The sequence below is a fragment of the Symphalangus syndactylus genome, chromosome 12 (assembly GCF_028878055.3).
Source record: "Symphalangus syndactylus isolate Jambi chromosome 12, NHGRI_mSymSyn1-v2.1_pri, whole genome shotgun sequence".
NCBI classification, from domain to species: domain Eukaryota; kingdom Metazoa; phylum Chordata; class Mammalia; order Primates; family Hylobatidae; genus Symphalangus; species Symphalangus syndactylus.
In genome coordinates, this window is record NC_072441.2 from 48,119,462 (window position 1) to 48,132,583 (window position 13,122).

The following is a 13,122-nucleotide window of genomic DNA, read 5'->3' on the forward strand; positions in this document are numbered from 1 at the left end:
GTTTTTCCCTCTGCCCTGATCTAATTAGGGGCTTCTCCATTGGTTTGCATCCTAGACTGAGAAGACATTGAGAAGAGGTGCAGTCAGCCTACAGTCACCAAAATGTATTATAAGTGAAAAAGATACATACATGGTTGTAAGCCACTGACAATTTTACAGTCATTTACTGTAGTAGAGCTAATACAAACACCAAACCATACATAAATAATAAATAGAAGATAGAATAAGTACAACAGTAACAATTCCCAGTCACCTTTATTTTTATAAAAGTATATTAAATAAATTATCTCAATATATACAAATAGAACAATATTACCTATATAAATAGAAAATCCCCATATAAAAAACCTTTTAAAAAAATTATATATACAATGTCAACCATAGAAGCTTTAAGTACCTTAAATCATAAACTCTGTAGTTTGTATAGTAGTCTTATAAAAATATAGTTAGCTCTCAAATGTTTAATGCCACTTACGTCAGTTAAAGTGCAGATTGTAAAGCATATTAGGAAGGTGCCCAGAATACCAATGTCTCCTGCACTTAACACATTAATACAAAGTTTGCCAATTGTTTTGAATTTCCAAATGTATTCCTAAAAAAAAAAAAGAACCTAAACACTATATTATAGACAGAAAAGTCCTAGAAATTCACCCAATTCCCATTTTACTTTCCTACATGGATTGAAGTCAGCCTCTCAAAAGCTTTTCGGCTGGGCATGGTGGTTCATGCTCATAATACTAGCACTTTGGGAGGCCAAGGTGGGTGGATCACCTGAGGTCAGGAATTCAAGACCAGCCTGGCCAAGATGGTGAAACCCCATCTCTACTAAAAATACAAAAATTAGCTTGGTGTGGTAGTGCGCGTCTGTAATCCCAGCTACTCGGGAGGCTGAGGCAGAGAATTGCTTGAACCCGAGAGGCGGAGGGTGCAGTGAGCCGAGATCACGCCATTGCACTCCAGCCTGGGCAACAGAGCAAGACTCTGTCTAAAAAAGAAGAAAAAAAAAAAGCTTTTCAAAAGTCCACCCAGGATTTTTTAAGACATTTTCCCATTTGTTTTCGCTTGGATGACCTGGTTACTCCTTGAGTGCGGAATATATAATCTAAAGCATGTTATGTGCAATAGGTGCCATAGTGTTAAAAATTAAAACTTGGAATTGGTTGTAGTACCATTCGTTACATTTCAAAGTGACTAATGCTGATGTCAAAACCAGAATGCTAATGGTAATAACAGGTCATATCAAGAGCTTTTTTTGAACTCCAGGGTCTTCATGCTCCGAAATACTCATTTGTGTTTCCATGTATTCTATCCTCTTAAAAGTTCTCGGTCACAGTGCAATATAGCATTTGCAGTAGCTCCAACAGTGCTTCCTTTATGAAACATTCAGCGGAGAGTTCTCCTTCCAGCTCTGCCCCACTCCTGCCTTTCTACACTTGTGTAGAGATACAGCCAGGATGATGACAAGGATGATGACCACAAATACCACAGCTCCAATGATGTAGAATATTTCTGAAAAATAAAGGGCATTTAGTCAACTTGGAGAGCTCAAATTCCGTTTATCAGTGGGCAAAATTGAGGGCACAACCCCAAATTACACCATCCTATTTTTGTGCAATTTGAAATTTCTTTCTTCCACTCTTTCATTAGGAAAGAATTTGTCAAACCCTGAACGCTTCAGAGTAATTGACAATGGCTAAACACATTTAATGGGCATTTAATAAACTGAATAATGCACAGTCCAGAAAAGATATGTAGTTGGAGGTAAGAACAACGGCTGGAAAGAAGTGCCTAAAAACGATGCTGAGATTGATGGCAATGATTATAACAGAAGGTGAACCCTAAGTGCAAAGTAGGAGATCCAAAGTGCTACCACGATTCGGGTGAAGAAGAGATAGTAACTAGTTGGTGCAGTAGGAAGGCTTTCTGGTGGAAGTGGCATTTGAAATGCCTCTCCAAGATAGAGAATGGCCAGGGAAGCAGAGAAGTGTGTGTGCACAAAAGGAGAGGCAGTGGAATTAGAGCTAGGCTTTAGGACGATGACTGAAGGCTGTGGGTAGGATGGCTCAGAGGGGTGCAGGACCAGAGGTAAAGAGAAACCTCTCCTGTCAGTGGCAATAAACAGGAGAGAACAGTTTATTTAAACTGTTTTAAAATGTTCAAATCTCATCTTCACATGGAGCTAAGCCATCATTTCTCTTTTTGTTGTTTCTTTGTTTTTTTGAGATGGAGTCTCGCTCTGTCACCCAGGCTGGAGTGCAGTGGTGCAATATCAGCTCACTTCAGCCTTCGCCTCCTAGGTTCAAGCAATTCTCCTGCCTCAACCTCCTGAGTAGCTGGTACTACAGACATGTGCAACCACACCCAGCTACTTTTTGTATTTTTAGTAGAGATGGGGTTTTACCACGTTGGCCAGGCTGGTCCCGAACTCCTGACCTCAAGTGATTTGCCTGCCTGGGCCTCCCAAAGTGCTGGGACTACAGGTGTGAGCCACCACACCCAGTACAAGCCATTGTTTATTTCCCGTGACTCTTTTCTTCACTCAAAGTACTCAGAATACTTTCCCTGTAAGGCATGGAGCGAGACACACAGGCTTGCAGCTTCCTGCATGAGTCTGAAGACCCCCAGCACTTCCAGTTAGGGACCATTCCTCGTACAATGTGCCTGAGCTCCCAACATATGCACATGCATGTACACACACGTGTCAGCCATATGCACACATGCATGCATGTGGGTATATTTGATATACTCGATCCCTTCCCTTGATGGGTTAGACTCTATAGCCTCTGTGGCGACAGCCCACAGTGGGTACTCACGAATGTCTACTGTGTCCTGCTGCAGCTGCTCCAGAAGCCACCCCCAGAATTAGAATTTAAGCATGAAAAAATGCCCAGGGAAATCTGTGACTTGATGCTAAATCCTAAACATAGTTTGTGTAGCCAGTGCTCAGCAGAGGGCTTAGCACATGGTAGGTGCTCAAGAAAACACTTGCTAATACAAGGGCACGATCAACACAGAAACGTTGCTAAATGTCCCAAATCTTAAGAGTACCAAAAGCAAAATCAAAACCAAAACAAACAAACAACAACAAAAAAACCTCTAGGCAGTTCGTTTTCCTGAATATTTAACCAAGGAAGTATATCCCAGCCCTGAGGGTGGAGCTACTCCTCCAGAAGGCACCCATACCCCCAGGCACATGGCTGGCAGAGCCACTCACCTCTGAATTCCCCTGTCTCGTGGCCCATACACTCCACGGGGCTGTCTGCACTCTTCCGGTTAGCTGTTCGGGAGGGAATCACTGCTTGAACACTGAAACAGTAGTTTTCTCCTTTATCCACATCAATCAAAAACTCATTAGTGTTTGTTTTGGCTGTTTTCTGTAAAAAGGTAAGAGTTCTTAATTCATCTGGGCTCAGAGTCAATTCTTTATTAAGTCACTGTGGAAGTAAAAACCTAGGTTCTAAGCAAAGCCTACACGAACATAGCTGACATGTGAAGGATTAGAAGTGACTTGGCTAATCAGTTTCCCTTGATCACTGCTAAAAATGCCTTTTCCAAAACTGAGAAGATCCAACTGAGGCATATTGAACCCTATTGAGCCCCTTTAGAAGATATCTGCAGTAAAAGAAAAAGGAAGGGAGTATTATGCATTGAACCAAAAACAAATTTTGTGCCTGGCATCCTCAGTAGGGGGAGAAATGTGAGCGTGGCAGGACCTTTAGAGATGACCTGATCCAGCCGGTTGGCTGAGGAACTTGGGTCTCCGAGGGGGCCCTGCGCAGAGTCACAAGGTAGTGCAGAGTCACAGGTAGGACCAGGCCTATTGTCCACCCCTCCCCACAGTGGACACTCTCCCTTCTACACCACCTTCTCAACAACCCTGTTCTGCTATTTTTGAATTGGGGAAGAAATGTGCTGTAAAACCCAAGTATTCACAATTTAAAACAGGTCATAAAAACAAATTAAAAAATGCTCACCTTTCCCGAACTTGAAGATTTCCAATAGTAAAGTGTATAAATTAAGTCCTTGCCAAAAACATCCCGGAGGCTTAGGAAAGTGTCGTTGCTTCTGACTAAAGTCCGTTCATCTTGTACAGTCACATTCACTTTTGTTCCCAGTTGTTCAAAACTCTGAATTGTTGGCTGTCCGAGGTTTGCTGAAACAAAGGAAATGAGCTTGGTTGGAACCGAAGAATTCTGTACAAAGGCAAATCCTGTTTCGTTATCACAATTGACAACTTAATTATCTCTCATATAAAACATCTGCATAAAACCAGCTCCCTGAGAGAAGCAGGCGTGCTGGCCCGGAGCTGAATCCTAAGACATTCTGTGGCAGTGCTGGCCCAAGGGGAAGACAATGGAGCCTCAGATGTCATTTTAAGTTTTCTAGTAGTCACATTAGAAAAAGTAAAAAGGAACAGGTGAAATTAATTTTAATAATCATTTTATTTAACCAAAGACAGTTGGCCCCTGAACAACATGGGTTTGAACTCTGTGGATCCACTTGTATGCAAATTTTTTTCAATAAAAGTTACACCAAGTGTGCCTGCCTCCTTCTACTTCCTCCATCTCTTCTCCTGCCGTGGCCCCTGCTCTTCCTCCTCCTCCTCCTCAGCCTACTCAACATGAAGATGATGAGGATGAACACCTTTATGATGATCCACTTCCACTTAATCAATAGTAAATGTATTTTCTCTTCCTTATAATTCTTTTCTTCCTTTTTTCTTTCTCTTTCTTTCTTTCTTTCTTTCTTTCTTCTTTCTTTCTTTCTTTCTTTCTTTCTTTCTTTCTTTCTTTCTTTCTTCTTTTTTCTTTCTTTCTGTCTCTGTCTGTCTTTCTTTCTCTCTCTCTCTTTCTTTCTTTCCTTCCTTCTTTCTTTTTCTTTCTCTTTTAGACAGAGTCTCGCTCTGTCACCCAGGCTGGAGTGCTGTGGCGCAATCTCAGTTCACTGCAACCTCCTCCACCTGGGTTGAAGTGATTCTCCTGCCTCAGCCTCCTGAGTAACTGGGATTACAGGCACCCACAACCACACCCGGCTAATTTTTGTATTTTTAGTAGAGATGGGGTTTCACCATGTTGGCCAGGCTGGTCTTGAACTCCTGACCTCAAGTGATCCACCCGCCTTAGCATCCCAAAGTGCTGAGATTACAGGCGTAAGCCACCATGCCCAGCCTCTTTTCCTTATAATTTTCTTAATAACATTTTCTTTCCTCTAGCTTACTTTATCGTAAGAATATAGTATATAATACACGCAACATGCCAAATACGTGTTAATCGACTATTTATCTTATTGGTAAGGCTCCAGTCAACAGTCAACTAATAGGTAGGCTATTAGTAGTTAAGTTTTTGGGGAGTCAAGTTATACTTGGATTTTCAACTGCACAGGGAGTTGGTGCCTCTCAGCCATGCACTGCTTGAGTCAAATGCATATATCTGGAATATAATCATTTTAACGCGTAATCAATATAAAAAAGTTTTGAGATATTCTACACTTCTTAAATTCCAATGTGTACTTTATACTAACAGCATTAGCCATATTTCAAGTGGTCAACAGCCACATGTGGCTAGGGCTACTATATTGAACAGGGTGGTAGCATAAACTACGATATTTTAGGTTCAAAAATATGTAGGGCTGTGAGAAAGCCCAGGAAATGTCCTTGGTACCTCGAGAAGCTGGATTTAACCACTGGGTCTCTACAATGGCTCAATTATCTCATGTGCTTTGGTTAAATGACAGGAAAACAAACATCAATTCACAGGCCAAATATGTGTGTGCACATGCGAAACAAACACATTCTTGCACCAACAAAGGATTTGAAGTAGCTTACAAAAAACTCAACAACTCTTAATATAAAAGAGAATCATGAGGATGCCATTAATTAGGGGGGAAATGAATGTCAACCGTGCCACAGTCACCAGAGGGGCTGCTGACGCTGCTACATTCTTGCCTGGTGCCACAAAAGACACAAGCAGAAGCACCTGGGGGTCTGGAGGGTCTTGCAAATGGGGGCTCTGGGAAGGCAGCCACATTCACCTGGGGTCAGGCCCCCTATTTCAACCCTCAAAGTAGATACCAGAGGAGGATGCTTGGTTGGTTGTCCGTCCACCCCTTCTCTTCACCATTCCTACCTTGAGAAACTGTTCTCTCTCGCTGGGCCTAACACTCACACACCTTCATTCTAACCAGCTGGCCTTACAAGAGAAGCTAATTTCACTCTACTCAATGTGCTACATGCGTTTATCTAAAATGCCTAGCTCAGAGCCACAGTTGGCGGCAAAAGAATTTAAATCTCCTACTTGACGGGGATTCTCTTCATTCTTTTACTGGCTTCTAGGGCCAGCTTACAGGGGCAAAGGCTGAGGAGGAAAGTATTCCACCTTTCCAAAACCAGAACGAGGGTGACAGGCAGATGGCTGGGCAGGTGCTGGCACATCATGGAACTCAAATCATGGCCAACTGATTAGAAAAGGTCAGCATAATTAGGCTAATTATGGGCTCAGAGGGAAACCATGGACTTTCCTCATCGATTTATGATCATTTGGGAACAATCCTCAACTGGGATTTTTGGTCTGATAATGGGACAGAAAAATCAGGATATATGAGATATATATATATATACATATATATATGGAAAAGCTAAAACTCTGGCCTTGGTGGATTTCCTATCCCTACCCCCTTCCCTGGCCCGCCCTCTCCCAACACACATTCAGCTGGTTACTGAAGACAGTAACAGGGTCTGGGGACAGACTGGGGGAGAAAGTTACTTGATGACACTGTCATCAGCTCCAAAGTTCACATTCTGTGAACCTCCTACCACATCTGGAACGTGTGAAGAGGGCTGTGGTATATAACAGTTTCTGAGAAAAGAAGAGTAAATATTTTTAATTTAGTAGCCCCTAAAGGCACAGGATCACAAGAATGTTCAGACGTTTCTAACAAGAATGAATGGTATTACAGCCCAAGCCACTTACTTTCCAGGTAAGGTGTGAACTCTGGGGAGTTCTCATACAGAGGCTCCCCAGCAGAACCGGTGCTCTCCACATTCCCTGCCGGGTAGGAGAAGACCCGTGCCAAGTATGTCTGCTTCACATCCTTCACAATCTCATCGGTGAGGTCACACTCTGTGTCTGTTGTGTAAAAGCATTTGCTTTTCCAATCTCCTGACTTAGTGCTAAAGAAAGAAAAGAAGGAAGAAAAATAAATGAAATGTGACAATTTGCACCCAACAAGATAGGCTGCTTCCTGGCTGTGGTGTTCTGTGCTAACATCAGGAGCCCTACAATCAACCCTAATGATGCAGTTACTGTGCTGAGCACTTTGCTTTTTTTTAAACATTGTTTTGTAGAGATGGGGTCTTGCTATGTTGCCCAGGCTGATCCTTCTGCTTCGGCCTCCCAAAGTGCTAAATGTACAGGTGTGAGCCATCATACCTAGCAACACTGAATGCTTGGGATGCATGTTTGAGTCCTCATAGCAACCCAGGGGATGGCTCTGTAATTTGCCTTGTTTTTACAAACAAGGCAACTGAGACAAAGTGAGATTGGGTGACTAGCTCAAAATCGCACAGCTGGACTTTGAACCAGACAGTTATTTGACTCTTGGATCTGTACTCTTAACTACTTTGTTAAATATCTTTCTTAGAATGTAGACGCTCTGTCATGGTTACAGGGGAGAAAGAGCAGTTTTCCATCAAGATGAGGCAACTGCGACAAAGTGAGGTTGTTTACTATAGTCTACTTATTATAGTTGTTTGTTATATCATGTTCTATATTCTATGTAGAATAGAGTCTATATAGTGAGTCTACATAATAACATGTTATACATATATTCTCTCATGACCACTATTAATGCTATTACTAATCATTCATTGACTCCACTATATGCCAGGTATTCTACTGGACTCTTTACTCATGTTACTTCATTTGATATAATCCTTCCAAGAAGGTGTTGGATCTTTCTTATCCATGAGGACATTGAAGCTCACAGGCACTAAGCAACTTGCAGAAGGTCACATACCTAACGAGTGGCAGAGCTGGGTCTGTTTGCCCCATTATACTACATGCCTTTTGCAAGATGTGAATCCATCCCAACAAAGATTACAGAATAACAGTACAGGTAGTATCTGTCTAATAAAGTCTGAGACTAAAAAGCTAAAGACAGATCGTTCTTTTGTGAGACATCATCGAAGGGGAAATGATTTAAAGGACTTCTACTGACAATGAAATTCTTCTAAAAGACCAAAATAATAAATAGGTGAAGTGTCACTGCAACTTGATTCACACACTTCTGTCCCATGGAAAGGGACAGTTATGCTGTTCTTCCCTTTGGCATTACTGACTGCCAGAGCCAGACCCATCGTTCAAGGCCAGGTCCCAACTCCACCTGCTCCAGGAATCTCCATATCTCCCTGCTGAGCATTTACATCTCCCTCCCCTGTCCCCCAGCAGGAGTTCCTCCATGATGCTGTTAATATGAACACAATCTACCTGGTACGAGGGGTGCATGCCCTTGCGCGCCCCCATTAAGCAGCAGGGCTATAGGGTCTCGCTGACTATTAGATGGTTTGCATTTACAGGTTGAATTAATACATAATCTCAGGGAAAACGAGGCACCATGTGGATTCCATTGTCTAAATTCACACATAAAAGCCATAAATATATTTTCTTTCAAAATCTGAACTAAGTAACCAGGCCAAAAGGATTTGAGTGAACACATTCTTTATCCTAAAGTGCACAAACTAAGATTGATATTGAAATATTTTGGTTTCTATTTAATTTTATGTGATAAAAGTAGAGAGGCTATTTTGTTCCAGAATGACCAAGATGTGTTTTATTTTATCATTTCCATTTCAAAAAGCGAATGAGACTATGCTGTTTCCTTTTTATCACTGCAGCAAATAGTTGTTCAGATAACAGGAGAAAGTCTCCTAGGGCTTTCTATGTACCATAGAGATACAGTATTTGGTTCCTCCCAGCTCACAGCAGGGACCACATACTCTATAGCAAAATTTAGCACAAGGATTTATACAGTACCATGGTAAGTAGTAAAACTGTATAAACAGGTAATGAAGGGACAATTCTGTAGAAAATCCCTCTGAATGCCATTAATAGCATTAACACTTTAAAAGCCTCCAAGATTCCTCCAGGCATTGCAAAACCCTCTGATTTGGAATTTTGAGTTAACTAAAAATTTCAGTCACTAATTTGGTTGCAGGTTTTCCAGAAGCTTTGTAAATTCAGCTTTAGAATTCAGAACATTTCCATGGAATGAATATCACCGGTGATGGTCTGTGCTAAGGCTTAAGCCAATCACATTTCCCAACCACCACTGAAAACTGTTAGCAAAGGTGAAAAATGCAGTTGGAGCTCCAAGTAGGGGCTTCTGCACAGCAGTAGTGTCCTGCGGCTGGAGCCAGGCTGCCGTAGTGAGAGCAGTGGGGAGGGAAGAGGGGCAGCTGCTTAAGATGCTAACTGTAGGGAGGGAAAACAGGCAGGGAGGAAGGCCAACTGAGGAGATGCAGTGGACAAGACTTTCCTTCTTCCTCCCACTTTGGGGCCTCCCATCAGACTGTGGCAGAGCCACCTGAGGGGTGGTGGTGTGTGGATACTGGGTAGACTTTGGTTCCAGACCTGACATGGGCACTCACCATCAGTGTAGTCATGAATAAATCCCTCACTTCTCAGAGCAACAGTTTCCTCAACTGTAAAATGACTGCTCTGGTCCTTTTCAACCAGGAATCTCATTTATTCCTGGGGTGAGCAGGAGAAGCGTGCACACTTCAGGCAGAGGCTGATGGAAAAGCTCCCAGGCCCTCCAGCACAGCAGCAAGAGATTGTCCAGTCCACAGGACCACCCTGAGTCGGCTGGCATCCCCCAAGCTGTAGCCCTGCGCTCTGATGTTTGCAGATCAGGAGCTGTGCTCATTTAAATAACAGCGGCCTTATAAAGTTCAAGAACTTACAGTTAACAAAGGCTTATGTTTAAAAAACAGATGAATCATAAATATATTCCCATGTGTCCCTCAAGTATTAGATTGAATATATTTAGGAGGTAAGCATTCCTCCCCAAATCTAATTTTTACCATATAGAAGTAAAGTGTTTACTAAGGTAAACTTCAGGCCTGTATCAGAGAAATTACTTACTAATTCTCAATTGGTGAAATCTGAATTGACAAGTTTGACCAGAACTGTAATCATTATTTCAGGTTATGAAATCCCTTCATCTTTCTCTCCCCCCACCCCCATACATATCCACACATGCATGCACGTATGCATGCAAGTTCTCCTTGCTGGTTTGGCAACTGCTGTCATGAAGTTCATTTTGAAAAACAAGAACATTCACTTAAAAGATGCAACGTATCTAGAAGTTGCATTCCTAATGCTGTAAAAGGCCTGGCACAAGCTAAAACAAAACAGAACAGCAAAATACCTTTCGTTTTAGCTGGTGCTACTTTTGTACCTTTATGTAATTAGCATTAAAATAATTTCCACAGCAGCTATTCTCTATTTCATAAGATCTCTACCAAGCCTCCTAGAACATTTCAAAAACCAAAAACTTGCCAAGAATGTGGTGAAAACCATCAAGGAAGACATAACCTTCAGATTGAATATGCTGAATTATCGGCTCCTGGGGACAGCTGCCAATCAGAGTTGAGGCACCAAGAAGCAGAGCCACCCCAGACCCAGAGGGGGCAGACAGCAGAGTATTTCTGCTCTGCCAGGCTCAGTGAGTCACGCATTTGGCCTCCTCCACTAAGATCATGTATTCTACCAAATTTCGATTCATGGAGTCCAAAGATGAATGAATCAAACACTGCTTAAGGGCAATGTATACATTGGGATTCCTCCCCACCTCTTCCCTAAGGTGTTAGACATTGTTCACAGTCTAGACAGCAACAGAAAAAGACATCAATGTTTAGATGAGATTAACTAATCTATCATGACCCAAAGCACACTTTAGCGTCTACTCAAGGTGGTTCACCTCTCCACTGTTTATACTCCACCTAGGAACTCTCCCATCATTTCCAAAAACAATTAAAACAATTAAAATGTTCTATCAGTTTAAGGTCTGGAAATGTTGCAGGCCTAACAGAGTATGACACCGGCCAGCGAATTGCCATGAATACCTTCTTATTTATCATCTGTTAAATAATTTCATCCAGTAATCAGCTTTAAAGACATTCTTGTTCAGCATAGGAGAGTAGAAACATCAAAGACCTTAATTTTCTTTTTCTGTTCCTAGCTTACCTTATTTGAACAGTGTAGACTTGATTGATGAGTTTGGGTTCCCACTCCAAAATTGTCTTGAAATTAGTTGATTTCCAAGTTAAATTATATGCTGCCACAGTATTTGTAGTGCCTTTAAGCAACAGAGAAACAGCTATTATTACATGCACTTCAGAGCACTCAAATGTGTTGATGTATAAAACACGTTGCCACCTGACATCACCATAAACCTCACTTTTTATTTTTCAACCACAAAAGCTTCATTAGTGAATTATCAAGAGAAAAAGAATCTTCAAATTTTTTCTAGACCTAAAATTTCTTCATGACAAGATTCACCTTGTAATCCCAGGACACCAGCAAGGATCTTGACATTTTCGTTTGAAATTATTCATGGGCAAAGCCTTGTTACAACTTGACCTGGAAGAGCCCAGAGCCATCAGTGTGCCAGTCCAGGACTCAGCTCAGGAAGAGTCAGGTTCAGCCCTCCAGGAAGGATTTTCAGTAAGTTATGGAAAAAAGGCAAATCCCACACATGTAACAAGAGTTAGGACTGCATACAAACGAAAAAAAGCCAAACTTCACTTTTTCCACTTTTATCTGAAATGTCTCTACACTTCCACAGAGACCCACGTGGACGTGTGGCCTGTCACACCGCCGGCTGTATTGGATCAGGATAATTTATTATGAAGGTCTGCTTTGCCGTAGGCAGCAGGTCCCAGTCTCTACGCCGTCCCGAACACCGCGTAGAAAGAGGGGGCATGCACAACGTTGTACCTGCTTCAATCTAAGCAGCAATCCAGCCTTTTGGATTGCCTCTACCCAAACCTAGAACAAAGATGGCCAAGAAAAGACCAGGGACGCTCTTTATTAAGGGAAGACGCACATATAAAGAAAGATAATATCCAAACCTCTGCACGCCAACACGTGCAGACGCAGGCCAAAGTCCTATCATATCGAAGGTCGCAACTCACTGGGAAGCCCTTTCCCCAGAGTTAAAGCGGGAACCAAAAGTCCGCTTATGCAACAACAGTCCAATTACTCGGACACTCCGAGCAAAACTCTCTAGCAGAAGGGGCAGCGGCGTCTGGGGCGCCAACTCCCTCCCTGCAACTCCCGCCGGCGCCCGAGGGACTGGGTTCATTCAAGCCCGGCTGGGTGAGCGCAGCCCAGTCCCGTAGGCGCGGGGAACAACATGGGCGCCCCGGGGAACCAGGGCGAGCCCGCTGCCAGCCAGGACTGTCACCTCCCTCCTGAGTGTGGCGCGCCCCGGGCTTCCAGGGGCTGGTGCCACTCACCAGAAGCGCCGGCCACCTGGGCGAAGACCCAGCCGAGCAGCAGCGTCCGAGCGACGGCGGTCTCGGGGCGCGGGACCCGGGGCCAGGCAGGGGTCTCCATGTCTACGAGTTGGCGGCGAGATCGAGCGGGTTCCGTGGCGCCCCGGAGGCTGGGGAGGTTGGGCTGCAGGCGCCCTGGGCCGGCCAGAGGGAGTGCGAGGGGGTGCGGGGAGCCGGGAGTCTTGGGGAGCCGGTGCCCCGCGCGCTATAAAGGGCCCGCGGCGCGCTCTCCCGCGCCTTTGCTCGCCCCCGGCGCCCGCCCCCGCCGATCCTCCTGACTCCCCGCCCCCGGCCCGGGTCACTTGCCGTCGCGGTGGGCGGCCCCCGGCGAGTCCACACCCCTGCCCCGCCTCCTCCCGGTAGGAAACTCCGGGACCCTGCAAGGGGTGACTCACCCCAGTGATTCAACCGCGCCGCCGAGCGTGGAGCTGCCCTGGAGGACGCAGGCGGGTCTAGGTGCGGCCGGGGCCCGGGTCCCCCAAGGCCCCCGGCTTCTCCCAGGCCCGCGACTCCGATGTGCAGCTTAGGTGGGCTGCAGGTCTATGGCAGGAAAGGGAGGGCGCCTT

At 44.2% G+C, this 13,122-nt stretch overlaps 1 protein-coding gene across 2 annotated transcripts; it reads right to left on the bottom strand.

Annotated features, from left to right (window-relative positions):
* Nucleotides 1-231: 231 nt before the first annotated feature.
* F3 (coagulation factor III, tissue factor) lies at nt 232-12,807 on the bottom strand. Of its 2 annotated transcripts, XM_063624331.1 has the most exons (6): nt 12,518-12,806; nt 11,244-11,355; nt 6,969-7,168; nt 3,975-4,153; nt 3,215-3,374; nt 232-1,509 (listed from the first exon to the last, which is right to left on the bottom strand). In XM_063624331.1, exons 1-6 carry the CDS (start codon nt 12,615-12,617, stop codon nt 1,373-1,375), a joined length of 888 nt encoding a protein of 295 aa, XP_063480401.1. In that variant the 5' UTR covers nt 12,618-12,806; the 3' UTR covers nt 232-1,372. The 2 variants fall into 2 exon arrangements, with proteins under 2 accessions (XP_063480401.1, XP_063480403.1); XM_063624333.1 differs by lacking the exon at nt 3,215-3,374 and having other exon boundaries at nt 12,518-12,807.
* Nucleotides 12,808-13,122: the final 315 nt, after the last annotated feature.